The 26,218-nt window shown below is 49.0% G+C and overlaps 3 protein-coding genes across 4 annotated transcripts in view; 1 reads left to right on the forward strand and 2 right to left on the reverse strand.

Moving 5' to 3' along the window:
* The window catches only part of LOC118078892 (ATP-binding cassette sub-family A member 2-like), a 58,872-nt gene extending 58,423 nt beyond the window's left edge, over positions 1-449 (reverse strand). The window contains exon 1 of the mRNA XM_060279411.1: positions 113-449. Coding sequence (XP_060135394.1) covers positions 113-300 — 188 coding nt within the window. The 5' untranslated portion in view covers positions 301-449. The remainder of the gene's footprint in view (positions 1-112) is intronic.
* A 5,699-nt stretch (positions 450-6,148) lies between these two features.
* Positions 6,149-26,218, forward strand: part of LOC118083826 (NADH-cytochrome b5 reductase 3) — a 33,691-nt gene continuing 13,621 nt past the window's right edge. The window contains exon 1 of one of the 2 annotated variants that reach the window (XM_060279462.1): positions 6,149-6,718. In XM_060279462.1, the coding sequence (XP_060135445.1) occupies positions 6,710-6,718 (9 nt within the window). In that variant the 5' untranslated portion in view covers positions 6,149-6,709. Of the gene's footprint in view, positions 6,719-19,737; positions 19,871-26,218 lie in introns of those variants that run through there. The other variant, XM_035112744.2, reaches the window with a different exon arrangement.
* LOC132592742 (ATP-binding cassette sub-family A member 2-like) lies at positions 17,088-19,506 on the reverse strand. The gene is made up of 2 exons (XM_060279463.1): positions 19,317-19,506; positions 17,088-17,478 (listed from the first exon to the last, which is right to left on the reverse strand). The coding sequence occupies exon 2, from the start codon at positions 17,404-17,406 to the stop codon at positions 17,146-17,148; it is 261 nt and encodes an 86-aa protein (XP_060135446.1). The 5' UTR covers positions 17,407-17,478; positions 19,317-19,506; the 3' UTR covers positions 17,088-17,145.

A 26,218-nucleotide genomic window follows, 5' to 3' on the forward strand; every position in this document is an offset into this window, starting at 1 on the left:
CTGGTCATGTCCCACTGCCCACTCGAGAAACAAGAGCTGTGAATCAGGAAGCTCCCTGTTCGAATCTAGCTTTCGCCACCCGCCTCCGCTCCCCGTCCCTCCCTTAACTCACCAGAACATGATGGTGGCCACGGCGTAGATGGCGAGGAACAGCCAAATGATGAAGACGTCGCTGTGCATCAAAACCTTCCCGTACTTGAGGATGGCGGTCAGCGCCGTGACGGAGATGGACAGCTGGACAAACCCTGTGATAAACCAGGCCACCCAATGCACCGCGTTGTTCAGCCCCATCATTTTCATCACCTGCCAGGACGAAAGGGGACAGGGTCAGGCCAAGAGGCCAGCTTCCGTGGCCCCTAGACAGCAGCCGCGACCGCCATTCGCCTTCCTTTCATGTTTAGTGAAACACAGCAGGCGCAATGTCACGGACTGCGCGAGCGCAAGAGGTGTGCAAGACCAGAACGGTTGTTTGTTTTTTTGGCAATATTAACTGAATTTATGATAGTTTGGATTTTAATAATAATAATAATAATAATAATAATAATAAGGTAAAGGTCAAGGGACCCCTGACCATTAGGTCCAGTCGTGACCGACTCTGGGGTTGCGCGCTCATCTCGCATTATTGGCCGAGGGAGCCGGCCTACAGCTTCCAGGTCATGTGGCCAGCATGACAAAGCCGCTTCTGGCGAACCAGAGCAGCGCACGGAAACGCCGTTTACCTTCCCGCCGGAGCGGTCCCTATTTATCTACTTGCACTTTTGACGTGCTTTCGAACTGCTAGGTTGGCAGGAGCTGGGACCGAGCAACGGGAGCTCACCCCGTCGCAGGGATTCGAACCGCCGACCTTCTGATCAGCAAGCCCTAGGCTCTGTGGTTTAACCACAGCGCCACCTGGGTCCCATAATAATAATAATAATAATAATTATTATTATTATTATTATTATTTATACCCCGCCCATCTGGCCGGGTTCACCCAGCCACTCTGGGCGGCTTCCGACAAAACATTAAAATACAGAAATCCATCAGACATTAAAAGCTTCCCTTGAGATGCCTTCTAAAGGTCTGGTCATTGTTATTCTCTTTGACCTCTAGTGGGAGGGCGTTCCACAGGGCGGGCGCCACCACCGAGAAGGCCCTCTGCCTGGTTCCCTGTAACTTGGCTTCTCGCAACGAGGGAACCGCCAGAAGGCCCTCGGTGCTGGACCTCAGTGTCCGGGCAGAACGATGGAGGTGGAGATGTTCCTTCAGGTATACTGGACCGAGGCCGTTTAGGGCTTTCAAGGTCAGCACCAACACTTTGAATTGTGCTCAGAGAGCCAATGGAGGTCTTTCAGGACCGGTGTTATGTGGTCTCGGCGGCCGCTCCCAGTCACCAGCCTAGCTGCCGCATTCTGGATTAGTTGTAGTTTCCGGGTCACCTTCAAAGGTAGCCCCACGTAGAGCGCATTGCAGTAGTCCAAGCAGGAGATAACCAGAGCATGCACCACTCTGGTGAGACAGTCTGCAGGCAGGTAGGGTCTCATCCTGCGTCCCAGATGGAGCTGCCCTGGACACAGAATTGACCTGCGCCTCCATGGACAGCTGTGAGTCCAGAATGACTCCCAGGCTGTGCACCTGGTCCTTCAGGGGCACAGTTACCCCATTCAGGACCAGGGAGTCCTCCATACCCGCCCGCCTCCTGTGCCCCACAAACAGTACCTTTACCTATTCATTTATTAGAGTTATATGTAATAAAGAAAGAGACTTAAGAAACAGGAAAACAGCCAGAAAAAGATGGCAAATGACAACAGATAAACACGCAATTCCCATGGTGGCTTAAAGTAGTTTTGTTTCATAGAATCATAGAGTTGGAAGAGACCACAAGGGCCATCCAGTCCAACCCCCTGCCGAGTAGGAAACACCATCAAAGCATTCTTGACATATGCCTGTCAAGCCTCTGCTTAAAGACCTCCAAAGAAGGAGACTCCACCACACTCCTTGGCAGCAAATCCCACTGCCGAACAGCTCTTACTGTCAGGAAGTTCTTCCTAATGTTGAGGTGGAATCTTCTTTCTTGCAGTTTGAACCCATTGCTCCGTGTCCGCTTCTCTGGAGCAGCAGAAAACAACCTTTCTCCCTCCTCCATATGACATCCTTTCCTATCTTTGAACATGGCTATCATATCACCCTTTCACCTTCTCTTCTCCAGGCTTTGCTTGGTTGTTTTAAAGCCTAGGAGATTAAGAAGTTTTTTTGCTGGATGCCGAAGTGAGATTAGAGTAGGTGCCGCTGGAGAGCATTTTGGAAGCAGGGAGACTCTCTCCTGGGTCACCACTTGCGTAGTGACAGGAGGCAGAGCCACACATAGACCGGCACCTCTCTTTCAACCTCAGTCCCCTAGATAGGTAATATGGGAATAGTAATACTGACCTGGGCGGCTGTACGAACAGGCATCTAATGGTGACAGCAGTCACGAAATTAAAAGACGCCTGCTTCTTGGGAGAAAAGCAATGACAAACCTAGACAGCATCTTAAAAAGCAGAGACATCACCTTGCCGACAAAGGTCCGTATAGTTAAAGCTATGGTTTTCCCAGTAGTGATGTATGGAAGTGAGAGCTGGACCATAAAGAAGGCTGATCGCCGAAGAATGGATGCTTTTGAATTGTGGTGCTGGAGGAGACTCTTGAGAGTCCCATGGACTGCAAGAAGATCAAACCTCTCCATTCTGAAGAAAATCAGCCCTGAGTGCTCCCTGGAAGGACAGATCCTGAAGCTGAGGCTCCAATACTTTGGCCACCTCATGAGAAGAGAAGAATCCTTGGAAAAGACCCTGATGTTGGGAAAGATGGAGGGCACTAGGAGAAGGGGACGACAGAGGACAAGATGGTTGGACAGTGTTCTCGAAGCTACGAACATAAGTTTGACCAAACTGCGGGAGGCAGTGGAAGACAGGAGTGCCTGGCGTGCTCTGGTCCATGGGGTCACGAAGAGTCGGACACGACTAAATGACTAAACAACAACAACAACAATACTGACCAGGGCGGCTGTACGAACAGGCATCTAACATCTGTGAAGAGGGGTGGCTAATACCCCAGAGGACAGGATCACACTTCGAAATGACTTTAACAGATTAGACAACTGGGCCAAAGCAAACAAGATGAATTTTAACAAGGAGAAATGTAAGGGCAAAAAAAATGAAAGGCACAAATACAGGATGGGGGACACCTGGCTTGGGAGCAGTACATGTGAAAAGGATCTAGGAGTCTTGGTAGACCACAAACTTGACATGAGCCAGCAGTGTGTTGCAGCAGCTCAAAAAGCCAATGCAATTCTGGGCTGCATCAATAGGAGTATAGCATCTAGATCTAGGGAAGTAATAGGACCACTGTATTCTGCTCTGGTCAGACCTCACCTGGAGTACTGTGTCCAGTTCTGGTCACCACAGTTCAAGAAGGATACTGACAAGCTGGAACGTGTCCAGAAGAGGGCAACCAAAATGGTCAAAGGCCTGGAAGCGATGCCTTATGAGGAACGGCTTAGGGAGCTGGGTATGTTTAGCCTGGAGAAGAGAAGGTGAAGGGGTGATATGATAGCCATGTTCAAATATATGAAAGGATGTCATATGGAGGAGGGAGAAAGGTTGTTTTCTGCTGCTCCAGATGAGCGGACACGGAGCAATGGATTCAAACTTCAAGAAAGAAGATTCCACCTCAACATTAGGAAGAACTTCCTGACAGTAAGAGCTGTGCGGCAGTGGGATTGGCTGCCAAGGAGTGTGGTGGAGTCTCCTTCTTTGGAGGTCTTTAAGCAGAGGCTTGACAGCCATATGTCAAGAATGCTTTGATGGTGTTTCCTGCTTGGCAGGGGGTTGGACTGGATGGCCCTCGTGGTCTCTTCCAACTCTATGATTCTATGATTCTATGAAAATAAATAAACCCATGACAGAAACAGGGCTTAAGATGAAAAGACGTCTGCAGCTCTGGGCGGCTTCCCCTGATGAAATCTCTCTCTCTCTTTTTTCCACCACCAGGTCAGCGTGGACATCTTTAAGGGCTTTCCGGATGAGGAGAGTATTGTCAACTACACCCTCAATCAAGCCTACCAAGACAACGTCACTGTTTTTGCCAGTAAGCTTCCTTTTTTTAAAAAAAAATAACATTTTATTAATTATCCAAAAATTGTTGTTGTTTAGTCGTGTCCGACTCTTCGTGACCCCATGGACCAGAGCACGCCAGGCACTCCTGTCTTGCACTGCCTCCCGCAGTTTGGTCAAACTCATGTTCGTAGCTTCGAGAACACTGTCCAACCATCTCGTCCTCTGTTGTCCCCTTCTCCTAGTGCCCTCCATCTTTCCCAACATCAGGGTCTCCTCCAGGGAGTCCCCTTCTCCTATTGCCCCCCCATCTTTCCCAACATCAGGGTCTATTCCAGGGAGTCCCCTTCTCCTTGTGCCCTCCATCTTTCCCAACATCAGGGTCTTTTCCAGGGAGTCCCCTTCTCCTTGTGCCCTCCATCTTTCCCAACATCAGGGTCTTTTCCAGGGAGTCCCCTTCTCCTAGTGCCCTCCATCTTTCCCAACATCAGGGTCTTTTCCAGGGAGTCCCCTTCTCCTAGTGCCCTCCATCTTTCCCAACATCTCTTCCGACTCTAGGATTCTATGATTCTATGAAACTACAAGAAAGAAGATTCTACCTCAACATTAGGAAGAACTTCCTGACAGTAAGAGCTGTTCGGCAATGGGATTTGCTGCCAAGGAGTGTGGTGGTGGAGTCTCCTTCTTTGGAGGTCTTTAAGCAGAGGCTTGACAGGCATATGTCAAGAATGCTTGGATGGTGTTTCCTGCTTGGCAGGGGGTTGGACTGGATGGCCCTTGGGGTCTCTTCCAACTCTATGATTCTATGATTCTAAGTAGGAAAATGGAGAACCACTGAAATTAACAGGCGTGACTTTTAATGATTCAAAATATCTATTTTCGACTGACAAGGTCCTTGTTTTATTGTTTCATAAGCCACTTTGAGGTTCCTCCTTTATAATCAAGCGGCGTATCAATTTTACAAAATGCACGGGGATCACAACTTACAGCGACTTTACTGACGCAATCGCAACTTTACACAGATCATCACTCAATCAATCATAGAATCATAGAATCCTAGAGTTGGAAGAGACCCCAAGGGCCATCCAGTCCAACCCCCTGCCAAGCAGGAAACACCATCAAAGCATTCCTGACATATGCCTGTCAAGCCTCTGCTTAAAGACCTCCAAAGAAGGAGACTCCACCACACTCCTTGGCAGCAAATCGCACTGCCGAACAGCTCTGACTGTCAGGAAGTTCTTCCTAATGTTGAGGTGGAATCTTCTTTCTTGTAGCTTGAATCCACTGCTCCGTGTCCGCTTCTCTGGAGCAGCAGAAAACAACCTTTCTCCCTCCTCCATATGACATCCTTTCATATATTTGAACATGGCTATCATATCACCCCTTAACCTTCTCTTCTCCAGGCTAAACATACCCAGCTCCCTAAGCCGTTCCTCATAAGGCATCGTTTCCAGGCCTTTGATCAACCAACCAACGGAATGGGGGCATGAAAACTTTGCTTGCTGGCCTCTGGAGACACTTGCAGGATCCCAGATGGCTCCATGAGTTCTCGCAGAAGTCTCCAAAACTGTCCCAGAGCCTGGGTAAGTAAGGCAGAGGGGCTTCAAGAACTGCTTCTGCAAAGGGCTGTTCTTAAGCCCTCCACCTTGCCTTTGAAGCTCTTCGGACGGTCACCCGAAGACTCTGGGAGGCTTTCGTGAGTTCTCACGGGACTGTCTTGCGGTCTTGCGAGATTGGGGCCGTTCAGTATAGAAAGGGCTTTTCCGGGGGTTTTTTTTCCCCAGACTTTCCTTTATGATCAACCCCTGGGGATTCAATGGATTCAAGAAAGAAGATTCCACCTCAACATGAGGAAGAACTTCCTGACAGTGAGAGCTGTTCGGCAGTGCGATTTGCTGCCAAGGAGTGTGGTGGAGTCTCCTTCTTTGGAGGTCTTTAAGCAGAGGCTTGACAGTGTGAGCTGAGGATTATAGCTCAGCAGTCGTCCTGTATCACGAGGGGCTTGTGACGTGTCGTATAGACAGGAAACAGGAAGTAGTACCTGTTGCTATTGTGTATCTGTATATATGACATCGTCTGTTTCTGTTCTGTCTGTTGTGCTGAAGCTTCCATCCAGGATGGATCTATCTTCCCCAGGTTGGAGTTGTTTTAAGAAATAAAACTTACTTGTTTTAATGAACAAGGGAGTGAAAGTGATTTATTTCATAGGCGCTGAAAGCTGGAAAGTTTCCGCTGCTACAAGCTGCAGTTTGAACTGTTATCTAAACTTCAGAAGAAAGAATTCCGAGACGTTTAGAAACGAGGCTTGACTTTCGTGATAGAAGCAGAAACTGCGCAACGGGAGCGCACTGGACAGTTATCTGCTACGCAGCTTGGACTTGGATGCAGGCAAATAGATGCCTGACAAGCGTGCTAAGCAAGGGGTTTTTGCTACGCTTCTACAACTCTGCTGATAGGTTATGGATCCAATCAATACAGCTTTCATAAGCCTATGAACTGCTGTGGAAAAGTTGCTGCTCTTTGGAAAGCCGTAAAAATTCCAGCTGGGAGGTTGTGCAAACAAGGTGCATCAATCTCGCTGGTATCTTCTCTTCCGGAGGTCCGTCTGCTGAAGGAGACTCCAGCCGTTGGAAACGATGCGACACGTGAGTAAGCTGACAGTCCCGGGAAATGAGAAGGAGTGTTTGCTTAAAGATAGCAGCACAAGCTTCAAAGGTTTTCATTTGCCCTATTTGCACATCGTTGCCAGAGGGCATGCCACCCCAGCACTCCTGCTAAATTCCCGTGGCGCAGCATGGAATGCTGTGGTCACGCCCACTCCCAGGGAAGAGAGAGTAAGGGAGAGAAGAGGGGGCTGGCCTGCTGTGGGCAGACAGGAAGCAAATGCTTTGAGAGGCTTTGCTGAAAGGTGGACAAATGGGAAAGAAAGCAAGTTTGCTACGCTCCCAAATGGAGACTTGGCAGTCAGCCAGGATCCACGGCCGATCCCTGCATGCCCAACCCCAAAGGTGGGGGTTGTTTTGGCACAAGGCAGAGCCAATTGGGCTGAAGATGTCCAAAATGTCCCCCAGCTGTTTGTTGCTGTTTTGGAGCTTTCCTGTGATGCACAGTTTCTCAGAATGGCTAGGCAAGGCTTTGCTGCTGCAAAGGGCTGTTTTGCCACAGCTGAAGGCAAGGCTACTTGCGAGGGCTGTTTTGACCAAGGCATGGAAATTTACACTGTGCAAGGCTGCTCAGTTCCCAGGAATGCAATGGGGCCCGTGTGCAAAGTCCTGGAAGATTCCATTGTTGATGAGCAGGGGCATTGTTCCATCCTACGTCATCTTGAAGAAGATACAGGCCAAGGTCGCCAGCTGGGCCACCACCAGATAACGTGTTCTCTGGAGGAGCCTGTGAATGGCAAGGGAACCACCAGCTTGGGAACCTTGTGTGCTGGCAATCGGTCAGCAGGTGAGTTCCGTCATCTTGTTGTTGCAGCAAGAGATGAAGCAAGTGGCGTGCCAGTTGCTAAGCAACGCTCTGGACTCCAGACCCCTGGTGGTGAAGTCCTGAGCTGCAAGAACTTTTTCCCTGGAAGAGGACTAAGTTTTGCAAATGGCATTAAGTTTCACTCTGTACATGCTAATATTGCTAATATTGATGTATTTGATTTGCCATTGATGAAATGTAATCTGTCTTGTCTTTGTTGAAAGATAGTTGCAATGTACATTCTGAGGATGTTATGTGCTCAATGTGCTCAATGGAGGGTGGATTGTTGATGTGTGTGAAATGCAATGTGAATGAGTTTTTTATCCTTGTGACAGGTAAAATCATCTCAGGCACGACTGAGGTTCAGGGTGCCAACATTAGTCCACACCACAATTGCGCCCACTTGTGGCAACAAGGTTGTGCGCACGTAAGTGATGTGCAGAAGGTACCAGGTACAGGTACAGATACACAACCAGAGATGTGTAACGTCTTGACATGCTCTAAGGTTCTTGGTGTTGTTTGTCAACAAGCCAAAGTTACATTATGTGAAGGTTCCAGGTCTGCCAATGTTTCTAGTCAGGCACCTATGCTGACTCAAATGGATTCCTGTAGACCAAGGGAAGCGCTCCGTATGGGCGGAACCCAAATATTTCTGTCAGATGGCCAAACCAGAATGAGCTTCACCATACCTCTCAGGAGTACAGGGAAGGAGTTAGGCTTGGTTAGTGAGTGGGTTCAAGCTGTGAAGCTAAAGTTTGCCTGTAAGGTGTTTTGTTTTCAGGCCGATCATGGATCAGTTTGTGCTGAGGGCACACTGCAAGGTTTCTTTCCACAGGAAGGAAGCAAGCACAGATTGTCAGCTCCCAGGGGGCTACAAGGCTGTGCAATAGCTGGACAGGATACGATTCTTGGAAAGACGTTGTCAGCTATAGTCTTTGTCGTCAGTTTTCTGAGGAAGTTCTGGCCATGCAATTCAACGGTAGGGTGTGAATCCTATTTGTTGCTATGTAGCGAGGAACCAGAGGTTTCCTTGAGTTTGTTTGAATGGGGAGTCTTTGTGATGCAATCTGAAGACGGTCCCAGGTCCCGAAAGGTAGTTTTTGTGGGATACGAACTTTGTTCCACGTTTTGGTTGTTCGTGCGCCCAGGAAAAATTGATGAGTCACGGGTGATACTCAGCGATAGCATTGAGTTCTGTGAGGCACAGGTGTGGATACCTATCCACTACAGTCCTGATGTGCTTACAGTTTTGGCAGGTTCTAGTGTTGATGGACAGGCTGTGTCTGGTTGTGAACCAGCCAGTACTCCATCCACAGGTACTGTTGTGCTAGGTGCTGGACACGCGAGCTGGATGCTCAGCGCTGCCCAGCGTAATGCACAGCAGGGAGGGTTTCCAAAGCAAGAGCCTAGGAACACTCTCACACCTCCAGTGCCAGGCACTGGTAGACAAGCCAATAGGGGCAGGTTGTTCCCGCGCCAAGATTCAGGAGCTAACAGCACGCGCAGTAGTTCGCGCTATGCATTTCCTGAGGTCATTGGTACTCAAGCAGGTTTCATCGTGACGTGGTCAGATGAGGATGCAGTTGCTAGGTTGAGCAGGTCAGAGAGGGCCACGAAAAGGATCTCTACTGACAGATATACAGCCACTAGTCTGTGGACTTGTATGGATCAGTGTGAGCCAGAAAGCTTCGAGGAAGTTCATCAATTGCCTGAGGAGGTGACCAGGAAGTGGTACAAGGCAATGCAGATGGGGTTAGACTCCATGGAAGCACGGAAGGTGTTTTTCACAGTGGCGCGGCCCGAGGGCCACCGTGCTGTACATAGTCGCGTGGTGTTTAAGCTTAAAACCACGGCAACTGGAGAATCTCAGTACAGGGCTAGGTTTGTAGCCAGAGATGTCTCAAAGCTGGAGGAGTTGCATTCTGAGAGTTTTGCACCCGCAGTACCTGAAGCGCTAGGATCTTTGTTGTCTACAGCTGCTCAGGAAAGTTTTGTTTTTACCATCAGTGACGCTTGTCTGAATTCACCGTTGGAGGATATGCTGTACACGCTATCTCCACAAGGGTTTGAGATCAGTAAGCCAGATGTTGTCTGTAAGTTACATATACCCATTTATGGTTTGAAGCAGTCAACCGTAAGTTTGGATGAAGGTTTGGAAGTGTAAGAGAGAGGGCTTGCAGAGAGCAGCCCACTCTGCTTACTTCCATCAGATGGGAGAGCAGCAGCAAGTCTGGGAGTTCAAATCAGGAACAGGAAGGGTTAAGACGGGTCCAGGGCTCTGCAGAGTCCTGGTGGCTCAGCTCCAGGTTGGTAGCAGGGAAGCAGGGGAGGAGCTAGCTTCAGCAGGGGGTGGAAAGGAGGGAGGAGAGAGAACGGCACCTCAGGAGCCTGGTTTGGGACCACGGAGGACCCATAGAGCAAGGAGGAGGGGCGTTTGGAGTCTTAAAAGGGGGGTCAGAGCCCACGAGACGCCATTGTGGGCTTCTGCCCCATGCAGAGCAGACATGATTTGAGACATCTCACCACTGTATATAGCATGCACAATAAAACTATGAAAATCCAGAGGATGTGTGGAGTGCTTACTCGGGAGTAGCCAACACCCCATCTGTGACAGCAAGCCCACAATCTTTGATGGCTGCCCCGAGGAGAGAGAGCTGCAAACGTGGCAGCAGGCATGGAATTGGCAGCATCTGAAACGGAAAGGAGAGATGCCAAGGAAGGATTGGCATGCATGAGGGGAGCAGCGGAGAGCAAGCTGCAGCCAGCACCCTGCAACTATGGAACAGCTCAAAGACAAGGTAGGCGCCCAATCACAGGGGAAGCCAGGCTTAGTGAACCGAGCAGCTCTGAACACAGCCAGGCCAGAGGAGCGGAGGCTGGACAAGCAGAGAGGACACTCGGGAGGGCTGATGAGCAGGGTGCCGTCACGGGCCAGCACTTTGAAGGGCGACCCCCAGCACGAGCTGGCTCTGAGGCTGAGAGACATGGTGCCATGAAAGCGCAGGAGGGAGTGCAAGGCGATTCCGGACAGGAGGGACAGACAGAGGGGAAAGGCGGCCACCCCAAGTCCCCACACAGTCCTGGTGAGGCAGCTGCAGCCCAGCACAGACCCCTCCCACCAGATGTGATGCAGAGGGATAAAGCCCGCGCGCGGGTGCTTTCAAACGCTGACGCGGGAAAACAGAAAGAAGAGAAAGGTGGGGGATGGCTCCTTTGCAATGCGTCCAGCCACTGGGTGGAACACTGCCCCCAGAGGAAGGAATGGCGAGAGCAGGCAGGCACAAAGATGGAAGAGCTCAACATGCAAACTGGAGCGTGGGGAAACGAGCCAGCCTGGCTGCCAGATCAGGAGGGGAGTGGCCAGGCGGAGGAAGAGCAACAGAGCCCTCCTGGAACACCCCACAGCACGGCAAAGTGATGGAAGTAAGTCTGCAGCTACCAAGAGGCCAGACCCAGGAGACAGTCGGGCTTCTCTGCAGGGGCAGCAGCAATGATTTTCTATCGGTGGACTTTGCTAGGCAGAATCAGATTCCCCTTTTCCCAAGGAAGCTTCCCATGAGCGTCTCGGCCATAGACGGCAGGGAATTGCAGGAGGGGGAGGTCACGCAACAGACCCCCTCTCTGAAGAGGACAGTGAATAGGCACTCAGAAGTGCTAGCTTTTGACTTAATTGACCATGACCCTGTGGGCAGCCAGTGCCAGGGAGATCTCACCTTTGGAGATGCAGACGGCATGGAGCACTGCAGGAAAGAAGGAGAATCCTCAGGATCGCACCACATCAGCTCCCCAGGCGGATGGAACGACGCAGAGGCGGGGATGCAGGAAGAGAAACTGAGCCAACTCACCAAAGAGGACACTTTTACCCAGAACATACGGAGGGACTTGAGGGAGGGAGAGGGGGCAGGGGAAGGGCTTGCAGAGAAAGAGGGGTTACTCTTTAGCAATGATGCCCGGTATATGCCCCAGGACTCCCTCAGAGGGAAGATTCTCAGGCAATATCATGACAACCCCACGGAGGGGCATGCAGTACATGTCTTCACGAGGCTCACACCCAGTAAGGCCAGTCTTGGGCGAAACCCCAGAGCCTTCCCAGGGCAGGGGGAGGGGGAGATTGGGGGACCACCTATTGAGGCATGGGGTGAGAGGAGGGAGACAGTACACCAACAACTGGATGGAGACGTGGCAAGGGGCAATGAGGCTTACAAGGAGGGGGCAGACCATCACAGGGGACTGGAGAAGGTCTTCCACGGAGGGGACAGGGTCTGGCTGTGGTCAGAAGGCCTTCCCATGGGGGGAAGGGGGAAGAAGCTGGCACCCAGAAGGCTGGGGCCCTTCAAGGTTCTGACACAGATCAACCCTGTCACCTTCAGGGGGGAAGTACCTACAGCGAGGAAGGTCCATCCCGTGGGTCACAGGTCTTTGCTCTCACACTTTAGGGAAAGCCCAAGGTTCAGAGGACGTGACACACATCCAACACAAGACGCTGACAGGAGGGAGGGGGAGGAAATCACACAAAAGACACTAGACAGAAGGGTGGAGGGAGAAGGCAGCCAAGAGGTTCCAGAAAGAAAGGAAGAGGAGGAGGTCTACAGTGCCACAGCGAGCCCGGGCTCCCGGTGGGGGGAGGGGGGGTTAAAATGTCTGATGGCCAGGCAGGGCACTCCTGCTTCCCAAAACGCGGAGGCAACCACGCACACCATGCAAGGGGAGGACCGCACACTGGAACTGCACGCTCCTTTCTCCCACAGACCCAAACCACCACACGTCAGTAGCACAGGGAACACAGAGGGGGAGGGCGATCCCAGGTGGGGAGCAGGGGAGACGCAGACCCAAGGAGCCCTCCGGGAATCGGAAGCAATTTTCCAGAGGGAGGAGGAGGATGACAACGGAAGGAACTACACGGACCAGCCACCCAGCACCGACTGGGAACAGGATTTTACACACACTACAGAGGAGGAAGACCTGTCAGGCTTCCAGCCCTCTTTACAGACATCAGACCAGGCAAACCAGGCCTCAGAAAGGGGGGGGGGAGCCTGGAGGGGGGGTGGATGTAAGAGAGAGGGCTTGCAGAGAGCAGCCCACTCTGCTTACTTCCATCAGATGGGAGAGCAGCAGCAAGTCTGGGAGTTCAAATCAGGAACAGGAAGGGTTAAGACGGGTCCAGGGCTCTGCAGAGTCCTGGTGGCTCAGCTCCAGGTTGGTAGCAGGGAAGCAGGGGAGGAGCTAGCTTCAGCAGGGGGTGGAAAGGAGGGAGGAGAGAGAACGGCACCTCAGGAGCCTGGTTTGGGACCACGGAGGACCCATAGAGCAAGGAGGAGGGGCGTTTGGAGTCTTAAAAGGGGGGTCAGAGCCCACGAGACGCCATTGTGGGCTTCTGCCCCATGCAGAGCAGACATGATTTGAGACATCTCACCACTGTATATAGCATGCACAATAAAACTATGAAAATCCAGAGGATGTGTGGAGTGCTTACTCGGGAGTAGCCAACACCCCATCTGTGACAGGAAGGTATAAGTTTCCAAGAGAAATTTGCTGATAGTTGTTTTTATCTGGCAGGGTCTAGCCAGAAGCAAATTCTTGTGTTCTGTTTTGTAGATAGCATCAGATGCATTGCAAATACAGAGGCACAGGTGCATTGGTTTGCACAAGAGCTTAGCAGGTATTTTAAGCTCAAAGAATTAGGTCCAGTGAAGGTTTACCTAAGTGTCAGGATTGACAGGTCTGCGGATCACAGTTTCTTGCTGAGGCAGGAAGGTAAGATTGAACAGTTGGTTGCAAAGTTCAAGAAGACTGATAGTGCTAGTATCAGAACACCCTTAGAGATTTGTTTTGTTGAGGATAGTCAGTTCGGGGAACACTCTGAGTCCCAGAGCCCCGCGATGTTCCAATCAACTCTAAGGAGTTTGTTGAGTTTTTCTCAGTGGAGTAAACCAGTTGGTATGTTTGCTATGAAGAGGCTTAGCCAAGAGGATGCACAGCCCAGTGTGCATGCCCGGAATGGCATAAAGAGAGTTCTTAGGTATCTGGGAGATACTAAGGAGTTGTGTTTTAGGCAGCCAGTTATGAGTACAGCACAGGACACGTGCTGGTCTGGCAGCAACTGGGCCAAGTTGCAGGACGGGGAGTCAGCAACTGAGATAGGTATGAAGTATGATGATGCTCTGATGGAACGCTATTCCAAGCGTCAAAGCTTTATTACTCTTTTCTCTGCAGAGACTGAGTATGACGCTCTGTCAGGAGTCTGTGGAGCGATTCAGGTTTGCCAATGTTTGGTCCAGAAGGTCAACGGGGAGTGTTGCCAACCCATCACGGTTTGGGAGGACAACCGGCTCTGTTTGTTGCTTACTGAGACTGGTTGCGTTGTAACCAGTGCCAAACGCGCTGACATTCGTTTTCGGAACGTTTGCCAAGGCGTCCACGCAGGATTGGCAAAACTGAGGGATTGCCCGAGCCAGGGGAACCTGGCAGTTGGGTTCACCAAATCTTTGGGTTTCCGGAGACGTAATGGATTCTGCAAAGGTTTGTGTCTTGCGTAAGGAAGTCTTTACGCTACCCCTGCGATGCAGGACGAGAGGGGGTGTGAGCTGAGGATTATAGCTCAGCAGTCGTCCTGTATCACGAGGGGCTTGTGACGTGTCGTATAGACAGGAAACAGGAAGTAGTACCTGTTGCTATTGTGTATCTGTATATATGACATCGTCTGTTTCTGTTCTGTCTGTTGTGCTGAAGCTTCCATCCAGGATGGATCTATCTTCCCCAGGTTGGAGTTGTTTTAAGAAATAAATCTTACTTGTTTTAATGAACAAGGGAGTGAAAGTGATTTATTTCATAGGCGCTGAAAGCTGGAAAGTTTCCGCTGCTACAAGCTGCAGTTTGAACTGTTATCTAAACTTCAGAAGAAAGAATTCCGAGACGTTTAGAAACGAGGCTTGACTTTCGTGATAGAAGCAGAAACTGCGCAACGGGAGCGCACTGGACAGTTATCTGCTACGCAGCTTGGACTTGGATGCAGGCAAATAGATGCCTGACAAGCGTGCTAAGCAAGGGGTTTTTGCTACGCTTCTACAACTCTGCTGATAGACAGGCATATGTCAGGAATGCTTTGATGGTGTTTCCTGCTTGGCAGGGGGTTGGACTGGATGGCCCTTGGGGTCTCTTCCAACTCTATGACTCTATGATTCTATGATTCCACCTAAACATTAGGAAGAACTTCCTGACAGTCAGAGCTGTTCGGCAGTGGGATTTGCTGCCAAGGAGTGCGGTGGAGTCTCCTTCTTTGGAGGTCTTTAAGCAGAGGCTTGACAGGCATATGTCAAGAATGCTTGGATGGTGTTTCCTGCTCGGCAGGGGGTTGGACTGGATGGCCCTTGGGGTCTCTTCCAATTCTAGGATTCTAGGATTCTATGATTCTATGAATTTAATTTAGGGAGGCCATAGTTAAAGGCTTGCCAAATGCACACACAGAAAGGAAGCAGGACTGAATGTGGATCCCCTGGGGCTGGATCCTATTGTGTTTCACTGAGCAAGGGGAGTAGCCTCTGAGCACACGCAAAGTGCCACTGTCCCTCTTATGAATACCTGCAGGCAGCTCTCATATACCTTGGTTTAAGCAACAGGACTCCTGTTGCTTTGAAGATTCCACCTCAACATTAGGAAGAACTTAACCACCTAAACATTAGGAAGAACTTCCTGACAGTCAGAGCTGTTCGGCAGTGGGATTTGCTACCAAGGAGTGTGGTGGTGGAGTCTCCTTCTTTGGAGGTCTTTAAGCAGAGGCTTGACAGCCATCTGTCAAGAATGCTTTGATGGTGTTTCCTGCTCGGCAGGGGGTTGGACTGGATGGCCCTTGGGGTCTCTTCCAACTCTAGGATTCTATGATTCTATGGGATATAAAGGTAATCCCTTGCAGAACTTGCAAATGCCCCGTAAATGAAATAAACCAAACAGCTGAGCTGACAGGCGGGGCTGAAGCACTGGCAACTACATATCCTCTAGAACAGGGGTTCCCTCCAAAATTTTCCCGAGGACCCCTCATCGAGCCGCTATTGTGACAAGGACCCCCATTAATTCGTAATCCTAAATCTAATTCCTAATCTAATTTTTCCAGCAAGCTTAGCACTGATCTTGGAAGGGTTAGGTTCAAGGGACGCCGACGATTTAGGTTCAGGATCGGGTTCGAGAGTCGCTGACTTACTCGCTTGAACATCGAATGCACTCTCTTCCTCTTCATCTGTAGGCCTTTGTCGTTTGAACGAACCCCTTTTTAAACCAACGGTCCATTTTTAACTACGCGAACTGTAGCTTCCGCGAAAAACAACGCTTTGTGGACAAACACGGCGGTTTTGCAAAGAGGCAGCGTGCGCCAGGGAGGAGGGAGGGGAATGGAGAAGACAGGGGACCTGCGCAGTAGCGCACAATTGAAGCCGACGCGCGCAAAGCATCTTGGGGAGGTGAGCGTTAGTCGAACGCGCCCGCTGCCTCTTTGCAAAACAGTCGTGTTTGTAGAATCGTAGAATCATAGAGTTGGAAGAGACCCCGAGGGCCATCCAGTCCAACCCCCTGCCAAGCAGGAAACACCATCAAAGCATTCTTGACATATGCCTGTCAAGCCTCTGCTTAAAGACCTCCAAAGAAGGAGACTCCACCGCACTCCTTGGCAGCAAATCCCACTGCCGAACAGCTCTTACTGTCAGGAAGTTCTTCCTCATGTTGAGGTGGTTAAGTTCTTCCTAATGTTGAGGTGGAATCTTCAAAGCAACAGGAGTCCTGTTGCTTAAACCAAGGTATATGAGAGCTGCCTGTAGGTATTCATAAGAGGGACAGTGGCACTTTGCATGTGCTCAGAGGCTACTCCCCTTGCTCAGTGAAACACAATAGGATCCAGCCCCAGGGGATCCACATTCAGTCCTGCTTCCTTTCTGGGTGTGCATTTGGCAAGCCTTTAACTATGGCCTCCCTAAATTAAATTCATAGAATCATAGAATCCTAGAGTTGGAAGAGACCACAAGGGCCATCCAGTCCAACCCCCTGCCAAGCAGGAAACACCATCCAAGCATTCTTGACATGTGCCTGTCGAGCCTCTGCTTAAAGACCTCCAAAGAAGGAGACTCCGCCACACTCCTTGGTAGCACATCCCACTGCTGAACAGCTCTTACTGTCAGGAAGTTCTTCCTAATGTTGAGGTGAAATCTTCTTTCTTGTAGTTTCATAGAATCATAGAATCGTAGAGTTGGAAGGGACCACAAGGGCCATCCAGTCCAACCCCCTGCCAGGCAAGAAACACCATCCAAGCATTCTTGACATATGGCTGTCATGCCTCTGCTTAAAGACCTCCAAAGAAGGAGACTCCACCACACTCCTTGGCAGCAAATCCCACTGCCGAACAGCTCTTACTGTCAGGAAGTTGTCAAGCGCCACCTAACGGCATACAGCGGAACTCCTGCCTCCATCTAATTCCAGTTTTGCGCTAGACTCTGCTCATGCAGGAAGCGGCCAAAGCAAAGAAATCTGTTGTCGTACGAAATAGATTTAATATATTTTTTTTATTCTAATCGCATCTTGCGGACCCCTCTGGCATAGCCGTGGGGCTCTGGGCCGCTTGGCCTCACCGGTTGTTGCCGCAGAGGATGGGCTGCAGGCCGGCCCAAAGCTGGACGAAGGCCGAGCACTGCCCTTGGGGGTCTTCGGCGGGCGCCTCGCTCTCCCCCTTGCCCTCCTCGGCGCTGGCGTTGGTGCCGGAGGTGAAGTTCCCGGCGGAGCTGGTGCTGTTGGAGGTGGCGGCGGGCGGCCTGGAGGAGCAGGCACCCTTGGGCAGGAGCTTGGCCAGCGCCGAGAGGATATCCACGTCCTTTAAGACCTTCTCCATCTCCGTCAGGTCCTCCAGCACGGCGTGGAGACGCTTCCCGGCCGCCGTGCCGTTCACCTCGTCGAGTTTCAGCTGCGGGAGAAGGGCAAGGGTTAAGTTGCGGGTGAGCATAGCGGACTTTGTCCATAGAGTTTTCTCGGCAGGGATACTGGAGTGGCTTGCCAATTCCTTCCCCAGGTGAAATGCGCTCATTTCACACGCTAGCAAGGTTATGCTTAAAATTCTACAAGGCAGGCTTAGGCAGTATGTGGACCGAGAACTCCCAGAAGTGCAAGCTGGATTTCGAAGGGGCAGAGGAACCAGAGACCAAATAGCAAACATGCGCTGGATTGTGGAGAAAGCTAGAGAGTTCCAGAAAAACGTCTACTTCTGCTTCATTGACTATGCAAAAGCCTTTGACTGTGTCGACCACAGCAAACTTTGGCAAGTTCTTCAAGAAATGGGAGTGCCTGATCACCTCATCTGTCTCCTGAGAAATCTCTATGTGGGACAAGAAGCTACAGTTAGAACTGGATAGGGAACAACTGAGTGGTTCAAAATTGGGAAAGGAGTACGACAAGGTTGTATATTGTCTCCCTGCTTATGTAACTTATATGCAGAATTCATCATGCGAAAGGCCGGACTAGATGAATCCCAAGCCGGAATTAAGATTGCCGGAAGAAATATCAACAACCTCAGATATGCAGATGACACAACCTTGATGGCAGAAAGCGAGGAGGAATTAAAGAACCTTTTAATGAGGGTGAAAGAGGAGAGCGCAAAATATGGTCTGAAGCTCAACATCAAAAAAACCAAGATCATGGCCACTGGTCCCATCACCTCCTGGCAAATAGAAGGGGAAGAAATGGAGGCAGTGAGAGATTTCCCCTTCTTGGGCTCCTTGATCACTGCAGATGGTGACAGCAGTCACGAAATTAAAAGACGCCTGCTTCTTGGGAGAAAAGCAATGACAAACCTAGACAGCATCTTAAAAAGCAGAGACATCACCTTGCTGACAAAGGTCCGTATAGTTAAAGCTATGGTTTTTCCAGTAGTGATGTATGGAAGTGAGAGTTGGACCATAAAGAAGGCTGATCGCCGAAGAATTGATGCTTTTGAATTTTGGTGCTGGAGGAGACTCTTGAGAGTCCCATGGACTGCAAGAAGATCAAACCTATCCATTCTTAAGGAAATCAGCCCTGAGTGCTCACTGGAAGGACAGATCCTGAAGCTGAGGCTCCAATACTTTGGCCACCTCATGAGAAGAGAAGTATCCTTGGAAAAGACCTTGATGTTGGGAAAGATGGAGGGCACAAGGAGAAGGGGATGACAGAGGACAAGATGGTTGGACAGTGTTCTCGAAGCTACGAACATAAGTTTGACCAAACTGCGGGAGGCAGTGCAAGACAGGAGTGCCTGGCGTGCTCTGGTCCATGGGGTCACGAAGAGTCGGACACGACTAAACGACTAAACAACAACAACATAACATAACATAACATAACAACAACAACATAACATAACAAAGTTACAGGTAGGTAGCCGTGTTGATCTGAGTCGAAGCAAAATAAAAAAATTCCTTCAGTAGCACCTTAAAGACCAACTAAGTTTATGTTTTGGTATGATCTTTCGTGTGCATGCACACTTCTTCAGATACAATGAAAGAGAAGAGCCGGCTGAAGAAGTGTGCATGCACACGAAAGCTCATACCAAAATATAACATAATGAAATTAGTTGTGACAACTTTCAAGAAGAGAGTGGCACTTATTTCAGAGTGAACGTCAGCGTGCACTGATGTCTCTGATTCAGGTAAAGGTAAAGGGACCCCTGAGCATTATTGGCCGAGGGAGCCGGCGTACAGCTTTCAGGTCATGTGGCCAGCATGACTAAGCCGCTTCTTGCGAACCAGAGCAGCGCACAGAAACGTCGTTTACCTTCCCGCTGGAGCAGTACCTATTTATCCACTTGCACTTTGACGTGCTTTCGAACTTCTAGGTTGGCAGGAGCTGGGACCGAGCAGGGGGAGCTCACCCCGTCACTGGGATTTGAACTGCCGACCTTCTGATCGGCAAGCCCTAGGGCTAGGCTCAGTGGTTTAACCCACAGCGCCACCCACGTGGCGAACTCCAATTCCCAGCAGCCCCTGCTAGGGGTAAGCGGGCACTCCCTCCCACCCTCTCTGTCTTCTCTCCACGCGTAAAGAGCTCCCTCTCGCTCCTCCACAAATCAAGGCGCAGTTGGCATCCAAACCCCGCCCGCCGCTTCTTGCTAGCGAGTCACGCTGTGCCAGTCCTTGTGATGGACGGGACTCCGAGGCAAATGAGCACGCGAGCGTTCGAGGGGCGGGTGGAAGGAGGTCCGTACGTGCGTGCGTGGGCGGGGCGAGTGATTTCTCCGGCTGCGCTCTTTGCACTGTGGAGTTGGAAGCGCATCTCGTGGCTACAGCAGCGGGACCCCAGTGGAAGCCATGGGGGCGTATCTGAGCACTGTAAGTCCCCGGCCGGTTCCCTCTTTCTCCCCGCGCCTCCGCTCCTTGCAAAGCCGCTGCTCCCCGGGGAACGGCCGAGGCGGGAGGCGCCTCCCTGGGGTGCAGCCTCTGCAAATGGCAGCCGAGGGGCGCGCGCGCTTCTTTCTGCACCGCTTCGCCCAGCGCTGCCGCTTCCAGTTTTGCCTTCGCAGGGGGCTTGCCTGGGCGCTTTGCATGGAGAGCAAGTCCGACCGAGGGCAGCGTCTTCCTTTCCTTCACGTTTTTAAAATAGGCAGAAGGCCCTGTTTTGAGGTTGTTGCGCGTTTGCAAGGGGGACGGAAGGAGTGAGAGATTCACCCACACACCTCGTGAGTGAATTAAGAAAGAGGGAAAAAATAGTTTAGGGGGGAGAGAGAAATCGAGAGAAGACTGGTATGTAGGCCTAGTCTATCAGCTGCTCCGAAGCTTGCAGGGCGGGGTTTGTGACTCATCGTGCTTTGACAACTCATAGGAAAAACACTCCAGACTTTCCTGGCGATCACCACACTGGAATATAAGAGGCTTTTTGCCTTCTCTCTGTTGCTATCCATCCATCAGCTGTGGGTGGTTTTTAAAGTTATTTATAGAGCTTTGTTTTTATATATATATAAAGGGGGTGTGCCTAATGTACTTTGATGTGTAATTATTTTATGACGGGGGTGATGACAATATATTTTGCATTATTACACTTTGGTGAGAGGCAGTTAAGAGAACATTATGTACCCCCAGCAGCTTGATCTAAAGAAATTTTTTTTAAGATCAATAGCCCAACTCAGTACATGTTTAGTAACTCTTGGCAAGTTGTGTTTTATTCCCAAGTAAATCTACATTGAGTCAGTAGTGATGTAGTAGCACTTACTCTTGAGTAAATATGCATAATGTAGAGCTGCATGCCTTACTGGTTTTTAATAGCTCTTACTTGAGCTATTATCTTATTTACGTTCAGTGGATTTTTTTATGCATAATTGGTGCCTTTGGAATGAGAGCATAACAGAAGGTTAACTATCTTGCTTACAAAAGCACTGCAGTCCTTGGAGAAAAGTGGCGGAGCACATGTTTTGCAGGTGCAAGGTCTCTAGTTGAACCCCTGGTAGGCCTTGGGCAGCAGGATTAGGAAAGACCTTGGTGAAATGCGGAGATTTACCAAGAGTCACGCGTATGGAGCAAGTTGGACCAATATCAGAGGTATTTGCTTCTCCTTTTATCTCATAGCTCCTAAAGAAGCAATATACAGGAATGGCACGAATGGTGGGTTGGGAAGGAAGCCCAGCCACACACTCTTCATCCACCAGCAGGTGTCTGAGGTTCCTGCTCTCCAAAAGGATTATCAAGAGGTGCCAGGATCCGTCCATCCGTCCAGAGAAATACCAGCTGCAGGGACTACAGGGAGCTTGCATTCTCCCATACTGTTTTGTATTATTGCAACTTGTAAACCATATTGAGGATTATTCGGTCAGAAGGCAGAGTATTACAGTGAGGGGGGAAAGTATTTGATCCCCTGCTAAATTTGCCTGTTTGCCCTCTGACGAAGAAATGACCAGTCCATAATTTTAATGGTAGGTTTATTGTAGCCATGAAAGACAGAATAACAACAGGGAAAACCCCAGAAACCCAGAAGAAAAAAGTCTTCTGATGTGCATTATAATGAGTGAAATAAGTATTTGATCCCTTTGCAAAAGATGACTTAGTACTTGGTGGCAAAACAATTCAGAGAAGGAAAAGTTACCACCACAGTTCACAATAATGGGGTTTAATCATTGATCTCAGGTGCTGTTTGTTAGCCACTTACTTACGGGTAGAGCAAACTTGTAAGGTAATGTTGCTGGGAGATTCTGTGGTGGTGGTGGGGAATTCCCCAAAACCTGCCTTGCCCTTGCTAAGGTAGAGGGGGTGAATTCTGCAAGGCTTAAGTGCATTGGCTCTAGGGCAGACCCCACATGGTCCCCTTCACTTCACCTCTGTTGTTTATCTTTTCTTTCCTTTTTGTTTCTACTCCTGGCTTCCAGACCTCTCCTCCTCCTCTCCTTGTAACTTTCTGCTTCCTCTCCCTTCCAAGTTCAGTCGCAACTACTCTTGGATTTTTCTGTTGATTCTTACCAGCAGCTGTCACTTTCGTTCCTAGCTACATTTAAATAGCATTTCAGGAAGTGACTTATTCAAGGCAACGAGATGGTTGTCTCTGCCCTCCTTGTAGTTGTGTGTTTCACTCCATTTTTCTACTTCCCTTTTCTCTGTTCATTGAGTAGTCAGTACAGTGGTACCTCGGTTTATGAACACAATTGGTTCCGGAAGTCTGTTCATAAACTGAAGCGTTCATAAACTGAAGCAAACTTTCCCATTGAAAGTAATGGAAAGTGGATTAATCCGTTCCAGACGGTCCGCGGAGTAACCGTTCATAAACTGAAGCGAACTTTTCCATTGAAAGTAATGGAAAGTGGATTAATCCGTTCCAGACGGGTCCGCGAAGTACTTAAACTGAAGCGTTCATAAACTGAAACATGGGTGTAATTGGTTCCGGAAGTCTGTTCATAAACTGAAGCGTTCATAAACTGAAGCGAACTTTCCCATTAAAAGTAATGGAAAGTGAATTAATCCGTTCCAGATGGGTCCGCGGCGTTCATAAACCGAAAATTCATAAACCGAGGTGTTCATAAACCGAGGTTCCACTGTAGTGGAAGAAAGTGAAAGAGAAAATGGCAAGAGAGGTGGAGATAACGGCACCTTCCACTCTCTTTTCTTAACCCCCACTGTGGTCTTTACTGTCTACCTTGGCTATGTCCCACTGTTCTCTGGCCACTTCCAGCCAGCCAATTCCTTACCCCCTCGCCCCAGCGTTTTCCAAAGGACTGTGCTGAGCATGCTTAGTCTCCATAGCTATGTGTTGGGGAAACCCAGCTGGATGGGCAGGGTCTATATAATAAATTATTATTATTACTCTTTTTCTTTTTTTGCCCTATTAGTTTTGATCTTTAGTTAGCATTTTGATTGCACTTCTGCAAACCTTGGGGTTTTCCTGAGACATTCCTCTTGTTTCTTGGTGACTGTTTTGACTTTCATCAGTGGTACCTCAGGTTGCGGACCTGATCTGTTCCGGGGTGCCATGTGCACCCCAAAAGTCCACAACCCGAGCGGCGCTTTCATGCATGCGCAAAAGCGCGATAGAGTGCTTCTGCGCATGTGCCAAGCGTGCAGAACGCTTGTGCGCAAAGTGGAAACCGGAAGTAAACACTTCCAGGTCCGTCACATTCATATCCTGAAAAAACACAACCCGCCGTGGACACAACGCTGTATCTTTATGTATCCTTGTTGGTAATCTTTGCCTCCCCAAATTTGCCTGAGCGCTCTGTTCGCCTTTGCTGTCCCCTTGTGTATTGATGGCTCTGTACGAGGACTACATTACACTGAAAATAAGTGTGTCCTTTTTGTAATCAGTTGGATGTATGGAAGGAAAGAAAAATATATAAAATATATCACTTATGCATGCTAGATATTAGCAACATGTTCGTAGGAGAAAGGGTTCCATTGCAGAAGTGACTTGGGAGAGTTGGATCAGTTTGAGACATTTGGAAAACATGGTCTATTGCAGTTGGCTTGACAGGATGAACTTGTTTTCGTAACAGGGATTGTGGGCATCATCTTCCCACCATTCCCTCTGGCCAGTCTTACTGAATTCCTCAGAGTCCTAAATTTGAATGTGCTGCAGGCTGCTTGGCCCCACCCTAAGGCTGGAGCCAAGAATCCTTAGCTGACCAAGGTCCTGGTTGAAAGGTTTAAGAACAGAATGCTAACTGGTTTGCATTTGTTTCTTAAGAAGACTAAATTCCAAGGGAAGGGAGAGAAGCCATATTGGTTTTTTATTACTTGACAATAATATTCTGATGTTTGAGATGTTGAATGTCTTCCAGGAAACTGTTGCAAATATTGTGTGTGTGTTTTGGCTTCCCTCACTGGTTCTTGGTCAGGAAGAACTACTAATCTGGAAAGTTCAGCCAGTGGGAATGTGTTGCTTGTTCTTTTAACCGACTCTCGCGAGGCTCTTAAACAAACTGATTCCATGTAGCGAAACACACATGCCCTCTTCATTCATAAAATGGATAATATGGTAGTGGTGCTTGGTTTGTGTGTTATAAGTTATGTTGTTTTATGTGTGGCAAATAATAGCAATAAAACTCACAATTAACAATGAAGAAAACTAGCAATTAATGAAATTAATAACAATGGCTATAAACCATGAATACCAGTGGTTTTTAATTAATGTTTAATAATAGGATAGATAGATAGAGAGATAGAGAGATAGATAGATAGATGTGGCCTTCAGGGCACATCTCGTCCTTTCAGGAGATGTATGATTCCTGTCTTTCTCTCTCTCTCCTCCCGACCCCACAAAAAACTAAAAGGTAACATGAAAACATCCTTCAAATTTCCCATCCTTGGAAGCAGCTGCCAATGAAATGAGATAGGGAAACTTGAAGTACCATGATATCATTATCGCACATTTTACTTGCTAGACACAATGAAGGGGCTTGGGGAGAAACATATTTAGAATTGCTGCCTTTTGTAGCAGCCATGCATCTCATGCAACAGTTTGTTGAACTTGTAGATGTTCCAGTAAGATCTAAAGATGTTAACCATGCCTTGGTTGTCACACAGGCTGCAGTGCTAATGCTGTGGCGATGGCTGCTTTCCCTGTCTTATGTCTTAGGTTTGAGAGCCTCTCAACAAGAGGATAAACCAGCAAGAATGGATTTAAAAAGTCATTGGCCATTCAAAGTTTACAAAACAAAATGGCTCCCCTGGCTTAAAATTAGATGGTAAAGACAGCTGAAGATGCTGTATTGTTGGCTGTGGTTGGGCAGCCTGGAGAAGGTAAGATTGGAAGAGCATGGAAAAGCAGTGCCAACTCCACTAGCCTGAGAAGTGGTTGACCCAGCCTCTGAGATTATGGTAATATGTTGTGGGTGGGGTGGTAATAGTTTCTGGCAGTATAGCATAGTGGGTAGAATGTTACTTGGACCAGGGAGTACTGAATTGGGAGCTCCAAAGTTGGATGCCATGTCTGTTGCCTAAACTCCCTGCAGGAAAGAATTAGAACAAAAGTAATAAAATTTTAATTGCATCTGGTTTTCTGGGAGAGACAGGCTGTAATGGGTCACAAACATAGGGTGGTTCACTAGTATTATGCGCAAACACACCATGTCAACAAGGCAGAGAGCTCCCAACCTGTCTTTTTCAATGGGGCATTCAGAATAAGAGTGTTTTTTATGTTCTCCTGCATTAGTGATTAACATTAGTGCTAGCCCTGGGAATATCTGATATTGCGGCTAGAGGAAAATATATGTCTGACTTTGTGGAATTAATTTCAGCTTACGTGGTATGATGTCTACAGGGTAGAATAATAAAATTGTAGAGTTGGAAGGGACCCCAAGGGTCATTCAGTCCAACCCTCTGCAGTAAAGTACCGTGCCCATCAGAGCTAGTGAAATCTAGCCTGGCGAAGAGAGGAGGGTCCAGGGAGTGGTGAGCGCTTCATTGCATAAGGGGTAGTTGCTGCCACCATAAAAGTAGCCACTTAGGGGCAGGGGGAACGGCTCTGGACCTAGTAGATTTTAACAGCTGTCACCCAGTTGCAGATACCTCCTTTTGGGGGAAGGTGATTGAGGGGGTCATCATGGGAGAATAACTTCAAGCATGCCTGGATAGGACTGATTATCTGGCTGCATTCCATTGTGGGTTGTCTGGGCTTGAGACCAAATCAGCATTGGTTTTTGTGATGGGTGACCTTTTGTAGAAAGGAGGACGGGGGGGGGGATGCAGATTCTGCTCTCAATAATTTTTGATACCACTGACCCCGGTATCTTGTTGGACTAACTCTGTGGAACGGGCATGGTGGCTCTGTTTAATTCAGTATCAAACAGCACTTACATGTTGGAAAGAAAGAGAGCCACTGTATCATAACCAAAAGACAGTCATCCATACGCTCAATGTTAGGTGCTCAGCTGTTATTGGACTACAACTCTCATCATCCTTAGCTAGCAGGACCAGTGGTCAGGGATGACGGTAGTCCAACAACAGCTGGGTGTTAGGAACCAGTGTTAGAAACTCAGATATAGAAGCTGGGTGCCAAATGTCTTATTTTCAAATGAAGTACTCGCTGTGATTGATTCTCATTTAAACATGTGGCTGGTTCAGATGACCACCCTGAGCTAGGTTAAGAGCTTTGAGAACTTAAGGAAGAAAAGTCCCTTGATCCACATGTATATTGGCCTATTCCTACCTTTTTTCGTTAATGGTGACATGAACCATTCATAACAATTGTGAGCAGGGCAGTGG

Source organism: Zootoca vivipara, chromosome 10, assembly GCF_963506605.1.
Source record: "Zootoca vivipara chromosome 10, rZooViv1.1, whole genome shotgun sequence".
NCBI lineage: Eukaryota > Metazoa > Chordata > Lepidosauria > Squamata > Lacertidae > Zootoca > Zootoca vivipara.